Raw genomic sequence first — 26,312 nt, 5'->3', positions numbered from 1 at the left:
TTACTTGTATTTTTTAAAGGACAGCACGATCCTCTGTCAAGTTTCTTTTGCAAAACCAAAACAAATGCATAAGGCAACGATCCCATCCATCTTCAGAACTCTCCGTTGATAGCTGCTTTGAAACTTCCAAATGAATCAGGAGTTGGGGGGGCGGGGAGGGGAAAAACGAGGAGGATTTCCAGATTGATTCCCAGACTTCTGCTTCACAGAAATGTCAATCCGTAGGAATCCCAACCAGAGATCTCAAGAGCAGGAGAGCAAAAGGCAGCGGCGGCGGCAGATGAATTACAATCCGGCATTTGCAGAACTCCTGTGATTTCCCCCCTCTCGGCAATTTACACGCGCGCACACACGCGCGGGCACAGACATGGATCTCTAGCCACGGGACCGCTTCGTGCCTCCACGCAACAGAGACACGGGTGGGGGACGGTGAAGAGCCGGGGACGGGGACAGGAATCCTCTTCTGATGGAACTCCGAACGGCAAATGCATTTTCCGAAAAGCTGCTTGATAAATGAAGGCAGGACGCGCCCGGCCCGCCGGTGCCGAGCGCGAGAAGCCCGCGCGCTGTGTGTGGTGCGGCGAGGGAGAGGGAGGGGGAGGGCGGGGAGGGTTTTATTTTTCCCCCTCTTTTCCTAAAAAGGATGACTACGAAGTTCTCCCCCCTGGACCCCTTCTTCCGCTGCACCCCACCAGCGCACCCCGCCTCCGAGCAGTGCACCCTTTCTCCTCCTCCTGCTTCTGCGCGGCGGCGCTGGCGGCGCTGGCGGCTGCCGCCTCTTGGAGCTCCCGCTGCGCAGCCCGCCCCGAGCGGTGACGGTCGCGGGCGGGCGGGCGGGCAGGGCCAGCGCCCGGGCACCTTCGCGGGCAGCGGCGGTGGCGGCTTTGGTGGGGACCCCGGGAGCGGCGGCGGGAGCACGGCGGGCGGGCGGGCGCGCGGGCGGGGAGGGGGCGGGGAGGAAGGGGGCGGGCACGGGGCGGGGGTGGGGGGGTCCGGCCTCTTACTTCATTCTCCGCACAAACCGCCTGGTTTCCTGTACGTACGTCACTGTTCATTCAAAAAAAGAAGAAAGAAAGATCCCTCCTCTGAGCCGCCCGACCGCCCCCTCCGCCTCGCTGCCTTTCCCGGTTAAAGGCGCCGCGGCCGGCCGGCGACACATGGCGCGCAGGGCCGCGGCTGGGCAGGGCGCGCCTGGGCTGGCCACCCGCCTGCTCCTCTCCGCCCGCAGGGCCCGGCCGGGTGGGTGGCGCGGGCGGCGCAGGCCTCCCGCGCGGCCGCGGCGCGGTGGGTGTGCGAGGGGCCTTGTCGGGCCTGCGGGGGCCTGGCGCGCGCTCGGGGGTCGCCGGGGCCCGCGGGGGACGGGGCCGCCGGAGTCCGCACGTGGTCGGGCGGCGGAGCACACGGCGGGCGGCTGTAGGGTGGGTGCGCTGTGCAAAAGGACGGCCTGGAATCGCTTCGTCCCTTTCTAACCGTGCGCGTGTGTACACTATGTGCAGTGTGTAGATGTGCACGGTGTGTGCGCAGACACTTGCTATGTCACCGACGAGAGAGGACCCAGGATCCCCGCAGCCGAGGGACCTCAGCGCTGCCCTCCCCCCAGTGAAGAGAAGCCACGCTGCACATTGATTAAGGAATGCCCAGGGAAGTCCCAAGCTTCGTGTTTACTTTCAAGTTGCTGCGTAGGTGTCCACACACAACACGCGTGCGCAGAACGGTTCATTTCAACCTGAACACCCACCTTGGTCATCAAGGCCGGATCTAACTCTCAGTGGGCCGTGGAGAGGTGCGGGGAGGGTAGATCAGAGGCTTTAAAATAGATAAATAATCTTCTGCCCCTAACACTTTTGGCACCGGGTGAGGGCTGGATACAGGAGTGCTTGCTGTATGGCAACTTTCAAGCCCAGAATCCCAACACTGGGGTGGGTGCGTTTTTAAATGTCTCCACCTTTGCTTAGCAGCCAATCCTAGAAGGCCTCACCTTCACAAATGATAAACACACACACACACACACACACACACACACACACACACACATCTTTGTGCGCACGAGCAGACAGATTTTAAAGCTACCAGCATAAATAGCCCGTAAGAGAAAAGGACAAGGACAAACAAGTTCCATGTGTATAACTATTCTTAAGAGCCTTTGACAAAGCATCAAGAAACAATGTTTACTAAAAGCAGCTTACTTAATAGTGCTCAGGTATAAATCTGTAGGAACCTTGAACTATTGTGGTCATAGAAACAATACAAATGAGTACTATGTAGGTATACAAATACATTCTGATGCTGTATTTTTTCTCATTTCTAGTGTAAAAGCATCTACTTTCAAGCAAAAAAAAAAAAGTACCACATAATTTTTATTTATTACATTCAATCAGTCATCATGCCACCCTCCTTCCTGTAGGAATAGGTGCTCTGGTACAAATCTCTTATCCAGGTAAGAGAGAATTGAAGGGAGATGTTCCTTCCTGCCCTTTTGATGGCTGTGACAGATTCCCCTTTTATTCGCGGGAAGTGTGGAGAGGCACTCTGGCCTGGAGGTAAACATTGGGTATGGCTTGACTTGGGACATGTGTTCTCGTAAAAATAGTAGAAATTATTTTGATTTCATAACACCATGGCTTAAGGATCTTCTTGGAAACTTGTTTAAAATTACTTAAGAGGAATTGAAAGCCTTTGCACTTCTAATACCCAGCATTTGGGTGAAGAAACGAGAGGACAGAGTTGGAAAAGAAATTGTACTTCTGCAAAGGGGGCAGCCAGTAGGAAATGGATTCCCCTTTCCCAGAGACAGACAAGCTGACTTTTCCTTTGCTCCCATCAGCCTCACGTTATGGGTTTTGCCAGGCTAAGTTCCTTATGTGGCATCTTGACTAACTGAGAGCCTCAGGACAGGTCTGTGCTACAAATCTTGGCACACCTGCATCTGAGACCTTCAGGCAAATGCACCATGGACTTTTCTCTGTCCAAGATGGCTTCTACCTCTTCAGAACAGAGGGACCACCCTTTGCCAGTCTGCCTCCTTGTATTCTACCAGTAGGGGTGGCACCAGGAAGAGAAAGAAACAAGAAGCAGGGAATGGAGACTGTATCAAGAGACCAAAAGGTTTCTGTGTTTTCCTTTATCATTCTTCAGTATGAAAAAAAATCGTTTTATTGCCAGGTCTCGCCACCTGCTGGTTGGTTGTGTCTAACAGTATTATACAGAAAGTTCATCCATCACCAACGTAAAATGTTATCTAAGTTTTTAACACTTAAAAAAACCATTATTCTAACGTAAACATACTAATGTTTAATGTAAGTATTATCAAATCTTTCCAGGTATTAAACTGTTATTTGAAACAAGAGGAAAGATCATTATCTCAGAGGGAATTGGTAACACAGGAATATGAAAGCGCTAAAAATATAACTATTTTAGGTTACAAATCATAACTCCAAATGAAGTAGACTAAATCCATAAACAAAATGAACTCACTAGAAAGAGTAACCCACAGAAGTGAAAAACTTCTTAGGAATAAGATCGCATAGGCTCGATAAGCAATCTAAAATGCTAGTATTTAATTTCAAATATCTTATTATGGGCTCTTCTGAATGGTGCCATGTTCTTTCTAGTGGTTTGAATACTTGGTAGGTAGGTCTTGGTAACTTGGTAACTGTTCCCAGTTCATTCGGGCTCAGAGCCTTTCCTCTGCTGTAACATCCCCACAGTCCGCTGTGTGCTCCCAAATCATTCTTGTCAATCAGGTGACACTTTCATCAAATCTAATCTGTAAGCCTTAGTTCAATTTAGAAACCCACCTGACTGGCCAGGCACAATGACTCACATCTGTAAATCCCAGATACTCAGGAGGCAGAAATCAGGAGGTTCCAGGTCAGCCTGGCCAAAAAAGTCTCTCAACAAATAAGCCAGGCATGGTGGTGCACAACCCTGCAGGGAGGTATAGACAGGGTGCATTACTAATCCCAACTCTGCAGGGAGGTATAGACAGGGTGCATTACAAATCCCAACTCTGCAGAGGTATAGGACAGGGTGTGTTACTTACTAATCCCAACTTTGCAGAGGTATAGACAGGGTGCATTACTAATCCCAACTCTGCAGGGAGGTAAAGACAGGAGGATTGTGGTCTGAGGCTAGCCCCAGGCCAAAACACAAAACCCTCTTCCCAAAATAACTAAAAAGCCAAAGGGGGCTGGGTTACAGCTCAAGGAGTAGAGCACTTCCTAGCAAGCACTAGGCCCAGAGTCCAAACTCCATTACTGCCAAAGAAAAAAAATCAAAAAAGAAGAAACTTACCTAATTTATGGTGAGTGCCAAACTTCAAAAACTAATAGATTAAGAAGTAACCTTTAAAAATAGACACCAGATTAGAAATAAATCATGCTGCTGTGTAACTTTAACAGTGGACAAATAATGTTTACTTTTGGTTTACAAAGGAAGCATAGGAAATTCACTTGTGGCCATTTTTCCCTTTCAAATTAATGATGTGGCATTTACACTGCAGTAAACTAAGGCTTGGGATCTTTTCTCATATTTTTCAAATGCCTACTACTCTCCTTGGATTGAACCTGATGTACTAGAACCAAACAAAGTGTAACATCATCATACTGCCGGGGACAGGTGAAGAATTAACACTCCTATGTGTGCTTTTATTCTCTTTTGCTATTTAGCACAGAGCCCAGTATCTCCCAGATATTGTTAGTGGACACAATTAGAAAAATCAAGGCTAATGTTTGTTTCGCAGGGCTTCCATAACAAAGTCCCACAAACGGGTGGCTTAAAATGACAGAAATACATGTATAATCGCTCACAGTTCTGGAGGTTAAGGGCCAAGGTCAAGATGACAGCATGGCCATGTTCCCGCTGGGACTCTGGGTAGAATCCCTTCCTGTCTCTTCCTAACTCTGCTTGATGTTCCTTGCTTAAGGAAAAATCCCTCAGTCTCTGTCTTGGTCATGACATGGCACCCTTCCTGTGTATCTGTTTTCTCCTTGTTACAAGGTCATCTGCCATACTGGATTAGGACCTATCTTCAGTAACCTCATCTTCACGTGATTATATCTGCACAGACCTATTTCTGAATAAGGTCAAGGATGTCAACACCTTTTGGGGGTAACAATCAATACATATTTATCTAAAGGGGTGTCTTTCAAACTAATGAGGATTATTTACTCCAGTGCCTAACATGGCCTTCCTAAAACTGAAATCTAGCTACTTCCTATTTCTGCTCACAGTTCTTCAAAGGCTAGACTCCTGCTCCTTTGCATGGCATAATGTGGTCAAACCCGCCCACCCTTCCCCTTCCACTTTCCCTTCTTGCAGCTATCTTAACTTCTGGTGGCTTTTGGAATACACCCCCACCTCTCACATCTTTTGCCTTTGCACATCTACTTGCCTCCCTGCAATGCACCCAACCTTTTCACCTGGCAAACCCAAACCCATTCCTTACATTTTGGCTCAAGAACTTCTTCCTCTGTGAAACTGGAAACTAGGAGCTTCAAAACTAGAAACTTGGCTTGGAATCCTGACTCCATCCCTTTGACACCTGTGACCTTGAGCTAGTTATTAAACCTTGCTGTTCCTACCCATTTGTAACCCAGAAATAAAAATAACACAACTTTTAGGGATAGGATATGATTTCAATGAGTTAAAACATATAAAGCACTTGACAGTGACCCATACCTGTTAAATTCTCAGGGACAAGTTGTTTGCACAGAATTATACTCACAGGGTCTTGATATTGATTGAGTTCATCATTGGTATTCAAGAAATATATGTGGAATGAGGAAAAACAGAACTTCTAAAGTCAGCAGCGGGATAGAAACCAAGAAACACATTTTTTCTTTTTAACATCCTAACATAAAAATTAAAATGATATCACATGCCACTTGTGAATATAAATTGTATGAATTTAAAGAAAAGTTAAGCCTGTAAATCAAGACATATGAACAGTCTCTTCTCAATGGGACCAACCTTTTTGTTTAAGAACTGATGAAATGATCCAGCAATTCCACTCCTAGGAATATACCCAAAGGAATGTAAGTTAGGTTATAATAAAGGCACCTGCACACCCATGTTTATTGCAGCACTATTCACAATAGCTAAGCTATGGAAACAGCCAAGATGCCCACTACTGATGAATGGCTTAAGAAAATAAGGTATTTACATACAATGGAATTTTATTCAACCACAAAGAATGAAGTTTTGTAGTTTGCAGGTGAATGGATGGAACTTGAGAACATCATCTTCAGTTAGTTAGGTACAGAAGCCAAAAAGCTGCATGTTTCCTCTCAAATGTGGAATATAGACCTAATACAAATATAGCAATATTATGAAAAACAGGTCATACTAATGGGAGATCAGATACCAGAGGGGGAAGGTAAAAGAAGGAAGTTAAGAAGGTGAATATGGTTGATGTACTCTCTATACAAGAATGAATATAGAATTTTTAAACCTGTTGAAACCAGTATAAGAAGGGGACTAAGACAGAAAGAAGAAAAATAGAGATGAACCAATTTGGATTTATATATATATGGAAATCTCACAAGGATACTCCCTGCGTAGCTATCTTAAACAAAAATGTTATTTTTTTTTTCTTTTACAAACTCAAAGGACAGGAGCATCTGCCTGGGGGGGTTGGCACCAGTGGGAGGGGGAGGAGGTGAGGAAAAGGTGAGGGAGGGTGAATACAGTGCAGATGCTGTGTACTCATGTATGTAAGTGGAAAAATGATACCTGTTGAAACTATTCCAGGAATGGGGGAGGGGGGATAAAGGAGAATGATGGAGGGGGTAAATTAAAGTATGATATATTGTATGAACTTTGTAAATGCCACAATGTACCCCCAGCACAACAATTAAACAATTAAAATTAATTGTTTAATTAATTTAAATTAATTGTTTAATTAATTTTTAATTAAGCAATTAAAAAAAAAAGGAAAACCCCCCTGATGAGTATCAAAGTAGCTCCTTTTACATATCACTCTTGTACAGTCTGCTACCTTTCAGAACTAGGAGACAGTTAATTGAGAGGACATGCTGGTGTAAAGTATGGGAAATCTATTCACTTATATATGAAATATAATGACAAGAAAATTTATTAAATTCCACATTTTTAAAACTTTCACACATATATCCTATATCAAGCAGAACATACTTGAAAAAAAACTGAAAATATTCTTCCTTAAAATGAGGCTTTGTGACATTGCTTTTGCAAAAAGAAATGAGAAACGTTTAGGTTGCCAAGTCAAGATAACATATAGAAGACATTTGTGTTTTTCTTAACTGGTCTCTTAACCCAAATTGCTAGAAAAAATAAGTACTCAGATGTATAAAGCTTATTCCCCATTTATTTTTTTGTAATTCAGAAATACAAGATATAAAAAATGGTTACAATTCTGCCACAAAAACTTCTAAAGTAGCAAACACAAGTTCTAAATGTATCAAAATAGCCATGTGTTCTTTTGTCAATTAAAAAAAGTCTTTATAGTTGTCACATCAAGAAGATGACTATCTCCTCTTCAATTTATCAAAATCCATAGTCACTACACTGAACTATCTATAATCTGAACAAGATCTAGCCCAGAATTAGAAGATCATGGGTAGCAACATTTTTTAAAGCTGGGTTCTAAGAACTAAGGGAAATGAGAAAGACACAAAGCATCTTACATCAAGAAGTACAAATATTTAAAGGTAGTCTTGAGTGGATAATACATATTTAAATTACAACATGATGTAATAAAAATTAAATCTGATGATGTAATTCAGAAAAAAAATTATGCCATTGCCTTCTAGAAAGACAAAAACATACAATTCTTTGAAGGAACTATTGCCCAAATGCTTTCATGATCTAAATACTAAAAAGCCTCTTAAAGTCTCACTTGCAATAATGTTCAGTTTTACACAATAAATATTTATAACTAAATATATGTAAGAGACCATCACAACAGCATTTGTTTGTTTTTAGCAGTAGTACTGGGTTTCAAATGCAGGGCCTTGTGCTTGCTAGACAAGTGCTCTACTCCTTGAGTCCTGGGCTCTTTTGCTTTATTTTATTTTTATTTTTTCAGATAGGGTCTCATGCATTGCCTAGGCAGGACACTGCCTAGGCAGGTGGAGATTCTCCCATCTCTACCTCCCAAGTAACTGGGACTATAAAAAGCCACAACACCTGGTCCTAAAATTTCTTCAATTGTGCAAATTATTATTATTTTAAGTATAGAGAACAACTCTCCTGTTTTTGTTCTGCTTGGGATCAAACCCAGGGCCTCCTGTATGCTAGGCAAGCATTCTATCACTTAGCCTCATCACTGGATCAGTCCATGATTTTTGTTTTTGTAAAAAGAAATGAAAATTGTCTTTTATTCGATTTTCAATTATGAAGGGCCCTTGAACATATTTTGGAATTTATGCGCTGAAGGATGTTATTTTTAAAATAAATATACTCACAAATACATTATAATAAAACAGTACAACCAAAACCTGTAAAGCAGGTACTTCAGAGCTGAAATTTGCCTAAGCTGTTTGTGGTCACATACAGAGAAACATGTCTAAGGATTGTAATTAAAATACTAGGGCTGGGCCTACAGCTCAGTGGCAGAACTCTGGTTTAGCACATGCACCAAAAGAAAAGACAAAACAAAAAAAAGCCCTTCAACTGCCATAGGTAAGATTCATCCACTTTGATGTATAGTAAATACTAGAACAATGTAATCCTCCCCCCACAAAAAAAGTTAATAGTTTCCCCAACAATTGGAATGAGGACATCCCACCTCCCTTTCTCCCTTGAGCAGAAAACCACATTGCACAAGAATGGAGTCCAAACACTTAAAATGCAGAATTTTCCTTGTGATGTTTTCACATTTTAGATGGAGTCAGAGCTCTGTGGGGCGCTATTTAAATGTCTACAATCCCAAATCCAAAACCTTTGGCCCAGATGTATTTCTGAATTCACAGTTTGTTTGATTTTAAAAAGGTAATAGATTGGCTATCACAAAACACCTTCACAGAGTATGGGCAAGACCTATAATCAAACCCATTGATACCTCTCCAGGCAAAATTAATGAACAGGCATGGGATGTTGCACATATGAAAACAATACTATCACATCAGCTCAAGTTTGCTAATGAACTGCACATTGACTTTACAGAAACTTCATTTCGAGGTTGTCTGGATGGGCGAGTGTGGTCCTTTAACTCCATGCTCCCCAAAGCCCAAAGAAACTCCTTTGGTGAGGATCTCTGCAAATCAGTTCTCACCCCTGAGCTTAAATTGAGTTAGGATCAATTACTTCCCACCACAGACCAGGGGCTCTTGAATTTGTTCAGGCAGTAAACTAACTGGAATAAAAGTTACCCCTCTGAGGATCATTTGAAAAAAGTATGCTGAAATAACTATTGTTATGTAGTTTCTTAAATCAGACACCATCTTCCATTAGATTTTACTACAGATCAGCAGTAGAAGGTGCCAACACTTAAGGAACATTTATAAGAAAACAGACTTGAGAAACACTCAGATATTAATGTATTTGTTTTCTGTGAATTGGGAAAACACAGCCGCTCTTCTATTTCTGCAGTGGCCCAGGCTGACTCTGCATAGTTTGCAAACTTTTGACTATAAGCCTGGGAGATCCATGGACCCATTTGGCATGAGCCTAGTCCTGTAAAGGTAATGAAGTTATTTCAAGCAATGGGTATGTTAAATAATGTCCTCTGCAACAGTGTTTAAAATATGCATTCTCAGATCTTCATAAAGATACCAGTGGAGCCATTAAACATCTTACTCATCAAAAACTAAGTCACTCAAAAGACAAGAGCTTCAAGAACTCAAGAGGAAATCAAGGCTGGCTATAATTTCTAGATCTTTAATTGCTTTTGTTTTTATTTATTTATTTGTATTTTTTACAATATAAAAGTTTTTTTTTCTTTAAAAGTCTTTTTCTTTAAAAGGTCTTTTCCCAGAAAAGTGAACTGGAATGCACTACTGTGTATGCAAAAAGGGGCTATGACAACAAAATGATGGCAACTGTCTTTAAGTCAGAGGACAGTGAGTAATGAACAGGATGGAAAGGGAATGTCGGCTGAGACTCGTCATAGGCACTTGCTGTAGAACAACAATCCTGTAACCCAGAAACCACATTCCTCGGTGACAATGATTTCCAGGGCTACACAGAGGGGTGAGTGGGCTCCTTAACACTTGGCATGAAGGCACTGCCCTCAGGGTCAGCGGGAGAGTCTCAGAGAGAAGAGGCAATCACTTTATTTCAAAGCAAAATTAGCCATCTTTTTTTTCCTAGTGAGTAAAACTAAAATATTTCCTAAAAGCTACATATATGCTACAAGGATAAGAATGTCACACTTTTTAATTTTTTTGTTTGTTTTAATGAATTCATGAATTTAAAAAGCCAAAAAAATCTTAGCTGGTTTTTTTTGTTTGTTTGTTTTACAAAAATATTACAGCAGTATAAGCAAAATGGGAAAAGGAGACACTACAACGGAATGGAAGAGGTGAACTTCAGGTGAACTTCATGGCTATGGAAGAAATTGTAAACTTTTAAGCTTCTAAGATTTTAATTCTCTAAAGAAAATATTTAAGGAGGCTACCTTTCCCCATGAATGAAAATGAAAAGTCCCTAAGCATTCGAGTCTGACGAAGACAAGAAAGCACTGATTTTTCTCTTCCCAAAGCTCATCTCTCCATCTTCCACTGCGCATCGCCACCTCCCATCCCCCTTGCAGCTCTATGGGATCAAAGAGAGAGAGAAGCCAGTTTCCATCCTGAGCACCACACAGAGGTGTCGGTGACATTCAGCCTCACTGGCAGTGTGTAAAACTCACCTTGAATAAAATACACCAAGTTCAAAACAAAACAAAACAAAACCAGACACTGCCTTTTATATAAACTTAAAAAAAAAAGAAACCCTCAAAACTTCGTATGTGTTGTAAAGTACATTTTTCTGGACTTGATCTCTATGGGGTATAAAAAAATAAAAATAAATAGAAAAATTTAAATTACCATTCTGGCATTCTGTCTTTTACCCTGTTCACCTGCTATTAGTTCTCCTACTAAAATCACTCCACCTCGGAGCCCCGAAAAATCAAAGGGTCCCCTATCCCATATTTGCATAGTGTTAACAACATTGTTTGCAGTTGATTCTATCCCTTTGCTTGGACCCAGGTTTCTGAAGGGCACTGATCCAATCTCACACATTCAAAAACAAGACATAAGAGTCTATAGGCCAAAAATTGGGTCCCATGTAGCAGCAGCAAGCTGTTCAAATTATTTGGAAACAGTCTTTTGTCTGAGGGGATCAGAATTAGGCAGTTTTGTCAGCAATTTCAGGTTTTGTTTTCTGCACCATGCAGCGACGAACTATGTTATCAAAACTTCCAAGGTAAAACAGAGCAATTGTGCGGAAAAGACCCATGGTGACCACCTGCAAGATAAAGGGAAACCTTTTAGCTCATCCAACAGTACAGTACAATAGTTCACTTCAAGGTATTTAGGTCTCTAAGAAATAGTTTCTAGGACACATCTACTTTGCTCCAAGGATAATGAAAACTTTGTGTCAGTAAATCCCAAGAACGGAATACGCCTGCTCGGTACCACTGTATAGCACTGAGCCTGCCAGAGAGATAATATTGTCCAATTAATGACCTTCAACCATAAAAAGAACAAAATAGGTATTCTTAGCAGTGCAGGGTTACAATAGCTAGGGAACATTTATCCTGGCATCCCAAATAGCCAAGCTACAATCCAGGCGCCTTTGGCTAAGATATTTGTTCTGAGCACAAGAGTAAACTTCCATGCTAGGGGCTGAGAATACTAGGGTGAGAAAGACACTCCTTTTGTTTATTTATTTATTTATTATTGACACAAGGTCTCACTAAGTTGCCCAGGCTGGCCTCAAAATCCTGGTCTCAAGTGGTCCTCCAGCCTCAGTCTCCCAAGTAGCTGGCCGTAGAGGTAGGCAAGCACCTGGCTTGAGCATATTTGTTAATTGGAAATACAGTCAAGTAAAAAAGGTAATTACTGTTTCAGGATTAAGGCAGTGATTATCCATATCCATTTACCCTGCCCACTAATGGACTCTCACTAAAAGCAACTTTACATGGGATCATGAAAAACCTACAAAGAGAAGGACACATTTTAGATATGCAAGGACTCAAACAATTGCCTCCCAAGAATCCTTTGTTTAGAAAGCTACTAGAAGAGGTAAACAAAGTGAGGGGGTGGACAAAGAAAGAAACTTGTCATGTGATATAAGAAGCATGGCACCCCAGACAAAAGGGAGGCAGAGGGATGCCCTAGGACCACCAGGAAGCAGGAAGCAGGAAGCCAGGCATCAGCTATGCACCAGGTATGCAGGCAGATAGCGTTGCCTGGCAGGTGCTGGGTTCCAGCAGGAATCCCCCCTGAAGATGAACTGCCTCAGGATCTGGTCTTTCTGAGCATCTCACAAGGAGATTACAACAGTCGGCAAGAATTTAAGATTGAATTAATAGTATACAGAAATAACACATAGCAAATGGCCAAAATAAATTTTAGGGAAAACAAAATAAGAAAGGAAAAATAGAAATAATATGTGACATATTCAGCTATGAACAGCATCTACATAATCACAAAAATAATCTCAAATATGAATCTAACCAAAAGCACAATATAACTAATCCAACAAAATGAGGGTGGGGAGAAGGAGGACACAGAGAGCCAATTAATCATCTTTCATCACAGAAGGCAACTACTGTGATGTGCCAATTAGGAAATAGAGTGGAAGCAGTGTTCCTTTCTCCACGAAGAGGGGAAAGAGGAGAGGTGTGGTAAAAGGACAGGTGACTGCCTCCGAGAAGGGTGCAGAGGGCGAGACTGAGGGAAGGTCTACTGTTTTCCTTATCAAGCCTTGAAAACTACTTGATTCTCTGAACCAATGCAAGGATAACCTTGAAAAATGGAAAAACCAAAGGGAGGCTGGCAAAGGCCCAACTATGAAGAGTAAAAAGCTCACTTGTGGCTAGGGGCTCAGGGGGAATTTTAGGGCAGTGAAATTATTCTGCATGACCCTGTAGTGTTAGATACATGACATTCTGCACTTATCAAAACCCACAAATACACAATAGCAGGAGCAAAGCCCAGTGTAATCTGTAGACTTTAATTGGAAATAATGGGTCAATACTGGCTTATCAAGTAAAACAAACAAACCACATTAATGTAAGATGCTAATAAGGGAACAGGGTGGTCAGACATATGAGAACTCTCTACTTTCTACTCAATATTTATATAAACCTAAAAGCTGTCCTGAAAAATAAAGTGTTATTAAAAATAAAAAGAAACTAGAGGGGTTAGAGGAGCCTCAAGAAAAAGCAATTATGATATATCCTGATAAATAGTTAAATATAGACATTTAACACAGTCCTTGAGTTTTGCAGAGAAAGCAAAGTGAGACCTGAAGGAAGACTGGAAGTCAGGTAGACAAAAGAAGGCTGGGGATGAAGGGCACAGAGAAAGGATCAGAGGGGTAGGGAAAGGAAGTGGGGCTGGCAGGTGGGAGGGCTTGTACCATGTGCTGGAATTTAAGCTTCATTCAATGGTACTGGGTTTTATGCAAAGACAGTTTGCAGATGAGAAACACAGCATGGAAGATAAGCTGGCACACTCAAATGCAGGGGGCAGGGGGAGCTGGGCAGGGTGCTGGAGACTACAGAGACTGGGGAGATGTGCCCAGATCTGTGGGGCAGCTGCCACCTGTCCCAGCTGATTACTGTGTGCTGAGAATGCAGTACATTCTATGTGGCTGGACATTCTGATTTTCCAGAATAGTCTGAAATCTGGACTTTTTTAAAATGTAAGATCTAATTTTGAAACTTTCATTAAGCACACTGATACCAGATAGATTAGCACATGGGTTTTGGGTCTTTGGACCCTCCCATTTATAACCTCTGACTTTCAAAATACGCAACTCAGACAAGGGGCCTACTGCAGGAACTCAGACCTGAACTCAGGGAGCAGCTGAGCTTAGAGCGTGAACAGACCAAGGAATAGGGTGATGAGAAAGGGAGCAGGTGCTAGGTGGGAGGGGTAGAAGCAGGGGAGTCAGGGATTACTCCCCAGTTTCTGGCTGGGAGGTGGGGGAGGTAGAAGGATGCTTGGGAAATAGGTATGAAGTTCTACTTTGAATATGTTGAATTGGAACTGACTAGTCACTTTCTGGGAAAATGTCTAAAAGAAACTGAAACAGAACTGGAGTCTGGAACTAGGTATGGGTTGGACTTTTAGATTTAGCATCATTTGTATGGAAGTCCTAAGAAGAGACCTCGCCCATGCTGAGGTTATCGACCTCACACACTGGTCCAACTCAGGCATTCTGAAGTCCTGTTCAGAGCAGACTCTGGCTAGTGGTCACAATGACAAATCAGACAGACAGGGGCCATGTACCCAAAGAGCTTACACCCAACAGTGTCTTCCTGCCACAGAGAATGACAAGACAGTGGATATACTTCAGAGTGAGAAGGGCTTAGAAAGATCCTCAGGAAAACAAACAAAGAAGTCACTGGCTTTAGTCTTACACAGCCTCCTGCACAAAACTTAGTACTATGTCACAACCATCCTAGGGTTTTGCCTCCCAGAGCAAAGAACATCTGGCCCACAGGTCGACTAGCAATTAACTTCTGTGTGTCCAGGATTCCAGAAGAGTAGGGACTGTGTTTAATCCTTGACTATGTCTCTTTCAGCTTAGCTATTAGTGACCTAGAAAAAAGGTTTTCTTTTTCACCTAGAAAAAAGGTTTTCCAGTCTAACATCTCATTGCTTGCAAACAAGGTCACCCTAAACTACTCTAAACAGAGAATTCTATTTTCAAACACTTTGGAACAGTGATTCTGCGTGGAAACTCATTAACACCAAAGACAGCACTTCATCTACCTGCAGGGTCCACCACTGATGACTGCTTCCCAGTCTATGTTATTTTAGTTATATTTTGCCCACTCTCTATTTATTACTGGTAGAGGAAGAGAAAAAATGTATTCTTAAATCAAGTTACTTAGTCTACCCTTAGCCTTTTCTGGTGGAAGTTTGATAAGAGGTACTTTTTATCTTGTCCATCTGTCTGTCTGTCTATCTGTTTGCTGGCCAAGGCAGAACTCACCTGCTGGAGACCTTCCGTGATAGAAGTTACTGGAGCCATCCCACAAGTCAGGGCAGAGAGCATGTACCCATCTGAGCCAATGGAACTATTAAAATTTCCTTGCTAAAAGAGATGGAAAAGAGAGGGAATTGTAGGAAATTTAAAGGAAACAATGAATTGTACTCATTTACTTTGGATGGGACAGGATGGTAACAAGGCATGTATGAGAACTCAAAAATGGACATATGGTCTTAGCAGATGTAAAGTTCTCAAGATGTGAATCTACAGACTCACCGGGTCCCCAGCACCCTTTCAAGGGCACCTCCCCCCCAGTGACAGATCAATTGTCATAACAATACTAACGCATTAATTTCCCTTTGAACCAGTGACACCGCACTGATGGGCAACACTGCCAGGTAGCAGTGTCTTGTCTGTGACTACTTGTAGTCACTGACACCCCACTGCCATACACACTTGCAGTAATAAACACACAAAGAGAATACAATTTACAAAAATCTTCCAAAAATTTTAAATGTCTGTTTTACTTCTCAAGAAGCAGAAAAGCCAATCATTTGATTAACTCACAACCCTAGAAGACATGCCTTCTCAATATAGAGATCCCTCCTTTATCCCTGGTTTCAGTTACCCACAGTCAACCAAGGAATGGAAAATTCCAGAAATAAACAACTCATAAATTTTAAGTTGCATGCTGCTTTGAGTAGCACAATGAAATCTCATTTTGTCCAGCTCTGTCCCACCCAGGACATGAATCATCCCTTTGTCCAGCATATCTGATGCTTAGTATATAAATTAAACTTTTTCATAACTATATGTATATATAGAAAAAAAACCAGTAGATGTAGGGTTCAGTATTATCCACATTTTTGGGCATTTAGGAGGGGTCTTGGAATGTATTCCCAGAGAACAGGGATGGGGGTACCATAGTACGCCATGTGACAAATGAGAAATTTACATCAAGTGCTTCTGTGGTTACTGCTGACTAGCAAAGGATAATGGCTGCCTGGCAGAAATGCCCTTATGTAACTGTTCAAGAGCTGATTCTGTTGATGGACATCACTTTCCTATGAAAGAACCACTCAGGAGCAACCTATGGTCAATCAGACTTGAGTACACAGCAAACTTGAGGAAAATGTATTAAGTGAACCTGTTGCTTAGAGGAAACCGTGATGAGCAATGATAAATCTGGGTTTTTAGGGAAAAATTAAGATTTCTGAAAATTTGTATCTGTCATCATGAGATTGTTTGCTTCCCAATACATACTTTTATGATAAGATCAGCAGTGATACTGACAAATGTGACTTTTTTTATAACTTTTTTTTGAATCCATATTTTCCAAATGACTAATGCATGTTACAAGATCATGAATGGGTAAAAGATCCACTCAAAATGCAAGACAGACCGATGGATTTTAATGTCATGGAGAACAAGAAGTTCATTGATGCTGTTTCCAACTTCACATTGTAACTAACCTTTGAGAAACTGCCATTTGTCAAGTTTGGGCTTAATATCAAAAAAGAAAATTATGCCCAAAATTATCTGAAAACCTAGCCAAAAAAAAAAATACTTCTCCCTCTTCCAATTACGTATAAGGTGTAAGGTTGGAATTTCTTCAAATGTCTCAGTCAAAACAATATATTACAACAGATGAACCAGAAGCAGCCATAAGAATTCAGCCGATTTGTTTTAGTCCTTGAAGAGAGAGGTAGAAATATAAAATAATGCCCTTCTTCTCACTGAATTTTGGTTTCAAAAAAATATTTTTGTAAAAAAGTCATGCTAACATTAAAATGTAATAGATTTATTATTGTTATTTCAAGTTAATTCATAACTTTTTTTAAAATTACAGTTTTAACTTCTAATATGGAAAATATCAATAAATATAACCCACATAAGCAAAAGTTCTCAGGGGTTGTCAATGATTCAAGAATGTAAAGTGGTCAAGAGAAGAAACTGTTTAAAAACCACTGCACAAATCTTGCCAAAATTGGAAGAGCTATTTAGGATCACTTAAAAACTGTGAGCATGCTTGCTTTGACTTGAGATAAGCAGGGAAAACAAACTCCCACCCATGTTATTTGTTCCAGGCAAAGCTGACTACTTCTGCGTGTGTTTGAGCGCAGGCTCCATGCTTACTAGGCAGGTGCTCTACCATTTGTAAAGTCATACCTCCTTTTTCTCTAGTCATTTTGGAGATAGGGCCTTGCTTTTAGTCCACGCCATCCTGGGTCTTGACCCTCCTGTTTTATACCTCCTGCCACAGCTGAGATGACAGGAATGTACCACTGTACTGAGTTTTTTTGTTGACATGGAATCTCACAAACATTTTTTTCGTGGCATGGGCTGGCCTGAGCCTCCCACTGGAAGGCTGGAAAAACAGGTGCACACCACCACAACCAGCTATCGGTTAAGATGGAGTCTTGTGCACTTTTTGCCTGGGCTAGCCTCAAACTACAATCCTCCTGATCTTAACCTCCCAAGTAGCTAAGATTACAGTTGTAAACCATGGGCACCCAACTTCTGTGTATATTTTAATAGAGGTCACTATTTCTTTTATTCTGCTCACTTCAGCCTGACATAACAGTCCTAATGCTACTTTGAGACTGTACCCCATATGAAGACTAAAAACCTTCCAAAGTCAGTGTGGGACAGGCTCACATACATCCCTCAGGTGTACATTTTTCTGCATGTGGGATAATGGAGATGTTGAAAAGCATGTCACATAGGATGCAATTTTTCAAACCAGCACACAGTTGTTGAAAGGTACCATCTTTGATTCTCAGTAAACTCGGTAGCTGGGAAAGCAGATCAGCTGAAGTGACAGCGTGATGGGCCCACAGGCTAGCTGTGCCTGCTCGTCAGTTAAGTTTGGGAAAAATGATAATAGGAAGCAGGAAGGAGAAAGAAAACCCTTAATCAGTGAGTCTGGCAAAAAGGCAGCTAAAATAATCTGAAACTATGGGAAAGAAGAAAGAATCAAGAAGTTCTAAGTAGGATAAACTGTTTGCGTCTCACAGATAAGTCTCATTTTCTTTTTCAAGAACTGAAGTTCCAGACATCATTACTGGTCGATTTGTCCCTAAGATTAAGGCATATCAGTGTTTCTAGAAGCCTCGTACTAAAGAGAATCAATAAAGAGTCTACAGGAAGAAAACTAGAGTCAATATAGATATGATGAGTCTGGCCAAAAAGCTACAATGACTCTTGCTCTGAAATAAGTCCTTGAATAAATGCTTTTCATCTAAGTACAGTTTATCTACAAATAGTACAGAGAACAAAATAAGAATTTTACTTACTATGGCATCTTTAACAATTTGTTTGGCCACCTGTTCAGGTTTGCAAACAGCTGTAGTCTCTGAAATAAGTCGAGTCTCCAAAGGCTGAAAGTGGAAAAAATGTTTATCAATGCAATCATCACCCAGTATGATAAAATAAACGAGCTGGGATAGGAGTATGCCTCAAATGGTAGAACATCTGCCCAGCAGGTACAAGGTCCTGAGTTCAATCCCCAGCACCGCCAAAAAATAATTAAGTCTACTGCTCCCCTGATTTACAAATAATTCTGATTTTCTACCTTTGAATAGATTCCCATTTTTGAATAAGACTATATGGGTTATGAATCAGTTTTTACCCAGTTACTGTGGAACGTTTGTTCCAGTGGCTGAAGCAAGACAAGGAGGCCCTTGCTGTGAGACAAGTATAATCTCAACTCCAACCAGAACCACCAAAGCTACAGTAAAACACAGCACTGGGTCCCACTACAACAGAACCCGTTTTGAGTCCTGCTAACCAGATCCCTGATTGATGGTGTGCAGATGCTGGATGGACCCTGGGTGCCAGGATATCACCGCCACCCTGACCAAACTCCCAGGTCACCGGGTGACTGGCACCTGGGAAGTGGATGGTCTCAACACAGCCCCTGTCCAGGAACTCTAGCTGTTTTCCTAAAGGAGCTGCAGAGGCAGCAAAGAGACGGGATGCTCAAACAGGTGCTCCTAGGAGACAATACCGAGCAGTCCCTAGTTTGGCTGAGGCTAGTTACAGGGCTGGACTTCAACCCCATGTCTTGGCTTTTTATTCTTCACAAGGTGGTTGAAGGTCCATCTCAACCCTCATCTAGCTCAGGATACCCCTCCCAAATCCTTAACCAGAAGAAAAATCTCCCTCTTTCTCTCTGAATGCTTCTGCCTTAACATGCATTACAACTACTTTCATATTTGTGTTTCACCTTCTAAAGTATCTTGTAGCAGGATATTCCCCCACCACAAATATTTATCTTTGACTCTTTTTTGTGGCACCTTTGCATGTATATGATCCAAAATTCTTTAAAAGGGAGTTTCAAACCAAAGCCTTAAACTGCTGGCAACTAAATTTTACTGAACACGGAGTCTTAGAAAAATAAAAGCTGAAGTATGTCTTCTTTGTCTTTGAGGTCCTCGGGATTGAACTCAGAGCTGAGTCACACCCCCAGCCCATTCATTTTTATTCTGTTGTTGAGATAGGGTCTTGCTAGCTTTGCCCATGGTGGCCTGGAACTTGGGGGCCTCCTGCCTCCACTCCCCAAGTAGCTGGGATTACAGGTGCACATCACCATCCCCTGAACTCAAGCATTTCTTGATGAAGCTGGATAAAGAGAAAGAACCCTTTGAAGGTACCACTATTCATTTTTCCAAACCACCCTGGCAGCATGGCCTTGCCAGATGCAGAACTTTTAAAAGAGCCGTGCCGCCCCCTAAAGGGCCCACAGATCACTGCAGAATTTTATTTATCTGAAGAAGCCTGCCCAAAGTTTCACTGAGGCAATAAACCCAACTTCACAACAAAATCAAATATTAGGAAAGTAACCACCCTGTCAGCTTTGACTTCAAATTTAAGAAGGCACACAAAATGTTTCAAATCTGCTTTGCAGATTTCTGCCTATTCTAAGGCAGGACATTTGGCTTAAATTTACTTCTTTGAATCAGTAGTAATTTTAAAACTGGCTGAACCAAAGAGAAAAGCATAGGAATAAAGCTTCCAAATCATAAACATCTTTCTTTTTTGAAAATATAGTCTATGGAATGCGAGTCATTTTTTATGTTATGGGACTCACATTTACTAAGTATTACTAAAATAGAAAAGAAAATCAAAATCTAAAAGAATTTTTTTTAATTTAACACTAAAATCAATCTGAGTTTGAGGTGGCAAATTCTGATTGATTTCTTCCTTCCCACTTTACTTATGTGTTTGCTCAGAAAGCACCTACTATGTGTCAAGGCAAAGAGGAGTGAATACAGTGTGAAGTTGCATTCAACTCAGGATGACTGAGAGTCACTTTACAATAATGTTCCTGTACCAGTGTTAGAAGGACCAAATCATCAAACCCCAGGTCCTGTCCCTACAAGGACAGAAGATCAGATTAGCAGCTTACAGCCAACATTCAGAGCCGTTATAAAAGGAGAAAAATTGGAAAGAAACTGGAAAGAGAAAAATTAAGCAGCAGCTGGTGCTAAAAGGTGAGCTCCCCAGGCTTCTGCCTTGCCAGATCTCATGACACACAGAGCTGGTCTTCCTCTCCAGAAGGCAGGAAACTACAGGATTCCTCCTTGGGGAAACTGATGGAACCATGGAAAAGGTGAGGGGACGCTGAGGGAAGGCGGGCTGTTAATGACATGAATGCCTACTCCCATCACCCAAGAAAGCTGGGAAGACAGAGTTTTATAAGTGGCATTTTAGTGCCTCACCCAAATATGGAAACCAAGGATCACCCAACATTTGAAGGATGACCTAAAAACACTAGCAGAGAAAATGATTCTTGGGAGACATTGATTATGCAGGGTTATAGCAGAAAAAAATATACAGACAAACAAAAAAACCAAGGACAGAAATAAAACAAGACCAAAGTCCCCATAGGAAGGTCTGTAGGAAAAAGAAAAGAAATCCACGAAAGGAGCTATAACGTTTAAAAATGTGTCAGCAGAAATAAAAATTTCAACAGAAAAGTTGAAAGAGAATCAGAACAAACGAGAAGTGAGAGGGTCAGTCCAGAAAGTCTGACATCTGAGTGACAGAAGGTCCAGAAAGAACACTTGAAATTCTATGAATAAATGGAAATGATCAGTAAGTAACATAATAAATGTTCTAGAACTGAAGTTTATGAGTTGTCAGAATAAAAGGGCTCAGTTGAGGGTCTAGCATATGAAATGGGAACATTATATAAAGATAAAAAGGGACAAAAACTTAAAAAAAATACATCCTATACAAAGGGGTGGGTATCAAAATGGCACAGGGTTACCTGCAGATACTTTGGAAGACAGAAGTCAGTGGAGGGAAGTCAGTGGAGGAATGCCTGTAAAAATCTGAGGGGTCGTCATTTCCAACCATGGATTCTGAATCCAACAAAACAATTCATCAAGCATAATGGGAAAATAGCATTTTTAGAGGAGCAGCTTCTAAACAAATGTTACCTTATTTTTGTTGCTGTTGTTCTTCTTCTTCTGTTTCTGGCAGTAATGGGGTTTGATCTCAGGGCCTTAAGTGTTCTACCACTTCAGCCATGGCTCTAGCCCGTTTTACTTTAGCTATTTTTTAGATATCTCATGCTTTCTGCACAGGTCTGCCTCCTGTGTAGCAGGGATTACAGGCATGCGTCACCCCTAAGAGGCTTGTTCTTTGAGATAGGAGCTCATTAACTTTTTTTTTTTTTGGCTTGGACTGGCCCTGAATTGTGTTCCTCCTATCTCCTTCCCAAGTAGCTGACATTACAGATGTGAGCCACCACACCTGACCTTAAATAAATGCTACTTTGGATTCACCCTTTAATCAGGAAGTTACCAAAGCTCCACCACAATGGGCAAATAAGTGACAAAAGTAGAAGACACTGACCCAATAAAGGAAACAGGAAAGGGAACCTGTAGCGTGATGGTGTCATAACCACTGAAGAGTAGCAGGTATAGATTGGGCCAGAAAGGTGGAGGCCCAGGAGAAACGTCTTCAAGGAAAACAGGATGAAGGTGACATGGTATGTTCAAATGGATCAGAAGATCTGCCTTGGTTTGAATTAGTTATTGATATATACAGAGTTAAGCACATGGAAAGGAAAGAAAGGAACGGCATTATAGCAAGGCTCAGGTGTGAATATTTAAAGTTGTAAGCATTGAATAGGATTTAAATAGACTGCACAGGATGAACACAGGGAGTGGAGAATAACTATGAGTCTTACATTTTATCTTCCACAGCAGAAAATCAATAAATAATTTCTAAATCTGAAAAAAAAATAGGAGTTTCAACATGTGGGTTAAATAAATATTGTCTCTTGGGAGTGGGAGAAATGATGCTAGGCAATTGACGATGTATGATAGCTATTCTTGGTGAAAGTTTAATAAAAATTTTAACTGAACGTCAAGAAAATGGGATGGGGAAGAGAAGAAAGGAAGAGAGGTTCCCGTGGAGGACAGAGGTCTTTACGTCCCTGCTCAGCACTTGGTACCAGGCGACACTCAGCAAACCTGTTGACTATGGAGGGAACGTGAACTGGAGTAAAAAACAGAAAATCAGAACAGGGTTTACAACGTCAGAGACTCAGAACAGAACAGGAAGGGCAGAAATACTGACCTTTGTTTTGTTTTCTTCCGCCAATCCAGGGGTATCTGTGTCTGGTGGGTAGGCCACTGTCACATAAACATTATAAGGCTTCACCTGCATCATAGACAAAGAATTTATAACTATTTGCACCTAAGCCTTTCTATAATTATATTTCCTTTCTTGCCTCTCCATTTGCTTAACTTTGTATGTATTTCTAACTTACTCAATCCCAGCTCAGAACTAAAAATCTCCTTTTGGTCCCACTTGAACACATGGTGTTGCTTTCATTCTTTTTCACCTTCAGTAAATGACACAATTTTGCATTCTACCTCACCTGCCTACTGTGGCTTCCCTGATTCTCAGAAGGTAATCAGACCAACAGGGTGAATCTGCAAGGAAAGAATGAGCACTAACTACTCTGAGAATCCCTTTTCATAGAGATGAGTTAGGAAAGGCAGCAAAAAGTTTCCTTTGGCCTCTATGTCAGAAAATGGCTTACCTTAAAGTATGACAAACTGCCTCCTACTAAACTTCTTCCAGGCTGGCCAAGGAGAGGCCCTGGGAGCTGTCCAGTGACAGCAGTGTTTAAAATCGAAGTCCACTCATGCCCCTAGACTCTGCACAATGTAAGCACCATTTCAAGGCACGTTTACTCCTGGCTGACCAGACAGCAAATCTGTCTTCCCTTAGATTGCTTCTGATATTTTCTTTATGTTCATTCCATCTGCAAAATATTCTGGGATCATTCAAATTCCTTCCATTATACTCATCTTGTGTCCCCAAGCCCAAGGTTGGAACTACATCCATTCTCAGAGAAGCCCCTGTACAATCATCCCTTCCCCATCAGGGAGTCAGGAACCACTTCCTCCCCCATAGCAAAAAGCATCCTTATCCTGGGTGGAACCTCCAAGTAGGACCAGCCTGGCGAGTTTGCTGAAGAGCATATTTACACATAGCAACTCCTTCCCCTGCCTTTTCCCACAGCTCATTTGCCTAATCCTCTAGCTCTTATGACATTTGTTTACCTTACCAACCTGTCTTCCCACTCAACTCCCCCACACATAAAAACATCCCAGTAATTTCAGTGGGTTCTTTTTTGGGAAGAACATGTCCTTCCAAAGACAGCCCAGCAACAGCCCTGCTGCCCACTCTTCTCTTGTCCCAATAATAATTTGATTGAGACCATCAAAATCTCTTCGCCATGATTTTTATTTCCAATTGGCTCACTTTTTACTCCTCAGGAAGACATGAAGGGGATTCAGAAGTGGGAGCAGCTAATAGTAATGCTGGCCACTGTAAATCTTATGGTGGGAAAAGCTGACAATAGGCTGAAAAGTGGCAATACTGTGACTTAATGTGACAGCCTCTAGGAGTGTCCCAGGGTCCCATCTTATCACTTGGCCCCTTTTCTTCCAGGTTCACTCAGTGAAGCCCAGCTCCAAAGCCTAATGGGGAGGGTGCAAGGGTCAGCAGAAGCAACCAGAAGTCTTGGCCAACTATTTGGGAAGTGCAACAGTGAACAGGGGATGTCTCTGTTGGTTCTGTTCCAACACGGTCAGGGCATGAGAGCTTGCATAGCTTCACATAGGCAGGGTGTGCAGCCTCCTGGCCAAGCCAGGCTCATAAATGCCTCTGGACAGAAGCCAGGGAAAGAGGCTGATGAGCAAGCTATTTCTCTCATATTTGTTTTTGACAGTGACTTAAAAAAAAACAACTTGTCTCCCACGGCCTTGTTCTCTGTTATGCACAGACCAAAGAAAGATAGCTCAACAAAAGCTGTAATTAAATTAGACAGCCCATACAAGTATGAAAAAAACAGATGTAATCCCTGTCCTCACAGAGCCTCTGGTATCCTGAAACTCTTGGTCACATAATTTCCTAAAGTCTAAGCTATATCTGCACCTTTCTTAAACTGTTACTCTCATTCACGTACCAACAAAGAAATGTGGTAACGTTGGTTCTCTCTTTGATAAAACAAGTCTGACCCTGGAGATTACTCCTTTTTCTAAGAATGTAGAAGTCAGGTCTTCACTAACTGAACTCTGCTGAGCTAGCCACTGTCTGCTTCTCCTTGTCCCTATGTACTGACCATTCTTCATCCTCCTCTCTGCCCCACTCCCTTCCCCAACTTCGGAAGACAATGGACTGTTTGTTCAAGAACTGACTTGTTATTAAAATAATCTAACCTATGATGCATTGTTCCTCATTCCATTCAAGCAAGGACACAGGCTGGACATGGAAGTCCAGAATTTAAGCTCCAGCTTACTTTCCAACCATGGTAGAAAGAGATGGAGGTAAGAGGTGGGATCCAACAGGGTTAAGAGAAGCAGGAGGGTAAACCCTTGCTTTTTTTGGCTGTGTCTCTGATAACACATCTTTGGCTATACCCATGCCAGAAATCTGCTTTCTACAAAAGTTAAGCTTTAAAATCTATAGATGACATATTTGTACCTAAAAGACTAAGAAAAAAAAATTCCCCAAAAATGTCAACAAATCATTCTCTTAAACTTCTCACTATACCTACAACATTTCTAGGGTCCTATATAGAAGGAGACAGGAAGACTTAAAAGTTAATTTCACCAAAAAGATTATCAAAAGTACTCAGAGCTTGAACAACTAAATCAGTTTCATTCATAGAAGTTGACCAAATCAACTAGGTTTCCAACCACCCTCCTCTCACTTTGTAGGAAAATGATTGGTTTATTCCAAGTTCTACACTGAAAAAGCTGATTTTAAAGACTGGCTTAATTTCCCCCAAATAAAACAGCACACATTTTTCATGGTATCTATCTATTTTGTTTTTTGTTTAAGTGATGACATTTTTTATAGACTGAAGTCAAGTAGACTTTCAAGTGTAGGTCAGCTACTAGCAGAGTGCAAATCATTTGTCATCAAAGAGGCTGAGGGGATCTGGTACTAGGACTTGCAGGGTTTTTTTTTTTTTTTTCCATCTTCTGAATTAGCATCTCTGTTCTACTTGAAGTGAAACCAGGCCACCTAGATTATATGCTTTGCCCTAAATGAGTAAATCCTACATAGCTCTGCAAGATAAGACTCGGGGGGAAAGCCCCAGTGAGCAGATTTTTCATCTCTAAAACACCTTCACCTACAAGATTCTAAGGCCAAAGTGAAGGGCTGGGCAAGCAGCCAGGTGAAAAGGGCAACTTCTGACTTGAATTATGGATGTCTGCTCTGCTGAAAAGACCAACAAACAGGTAGTCAAAGGGTCAGGCCTTGTTATTATTTCTGTCACTAAGAAACTGTGTAACTTAAACAACTCATCGAATTCACTGAAAACTCAGTGTTCGTCTCATAAGGTTACATAAGAATCCCTGCCTCACATATTTCACAAAATTAAAATAAAATGGCGAGCCAGGTATGGTGGATTAAATCTATAATCCTAGCTACTCAGGAGGCAGAGATCAGAAGGATTGAGGTTTGAGAATGGCAGGGGCAAAAAGTTCATGAGACCCCATCTCAATCAATAAAAGCTAGACAAAGTGGAACACCTGCCACCCCAGCTATGCAGGAAGCATAAATAGGAAGATGGTTGCCCAGGATGGCCTGGGCATAAATGCAAAACCCTAGTAGAAAAATACCTAAAGCAAAAAAGGGCT

General features: G+C 41.6%; 2 protein-coding genes across 3 annotated transcripts in view; both read right to left on the bottom strand.

The window, feature by feature from the left end:
- Bcl2 (BCL2 apoptosis regulator) overlaps window positions 1–830 on the bottom strand; it is a 173,559-nt gene extending 172,729 nt beyond the window's left edge. Inside the window, exon 1 of the mRNA XM_020175301.2 lies at window positions 5–830. The gene's annotated coding sequence lies outside the window, so the exon portion shown is untranslated. The remainder of the gene's footprint in view (window positions 1–4) is intronic.
- Window positions 831–9,929: 9,099 nt separating this feature from the next.
- Window positions 9,930–26,312, bottom strand: part of Kdsr (3-ketodihydrosphingosine reductase) — a 30,912-nt gene continuing 14,529 nt past the window's right edge. Inside the window, exons 6-9 of one of the 2 annotated variants that reach the window (XM_020175300.2) lie at window positions 22,726–22,809; window positions 18,429–18,512; window positions 15,136–15,237; window positions 9,930–11,430 (exon numbers count right to left, since the gene is read on the bottom strand). In XM_020175300.2, coding sequence (XP_020030889.1) covers window positions 11,311–11,430; window positions 15,136–15,237; window positions 18,429–18,512; window positions 22,726–22,809 — 390 coding nt within the window. In that variant the 3' untranslated portion in view covers window positions 9,930–11,310. The remainder of the gene's footprint in view (window positions 11,431–15,135; window positions 15,238–18,428; window positions 18,513–22,725; window positions 22,810–26,312) is intronic. The other variant, XM_020175299.2, reaches the window with a different exon arrangement.

The sequence above is a fragment of the Castor canadensis genome, chromosome 4 (assembly GCF_047511655.1).
Source record: "Castor canadensis chromosome 4, mCasCan1.hap1v2, whole genome shotgun sequence".
Classification (NCBI taxonomy): domain Eukaryota; kingdom Metazoa; phylum Chordata; class Mammalia; order Rodentia; family Castoridae; genus Castor; species Castor canadensis.
This window is presented reverse-complemented; position numbering and strand designations above follow the sequence as displayed.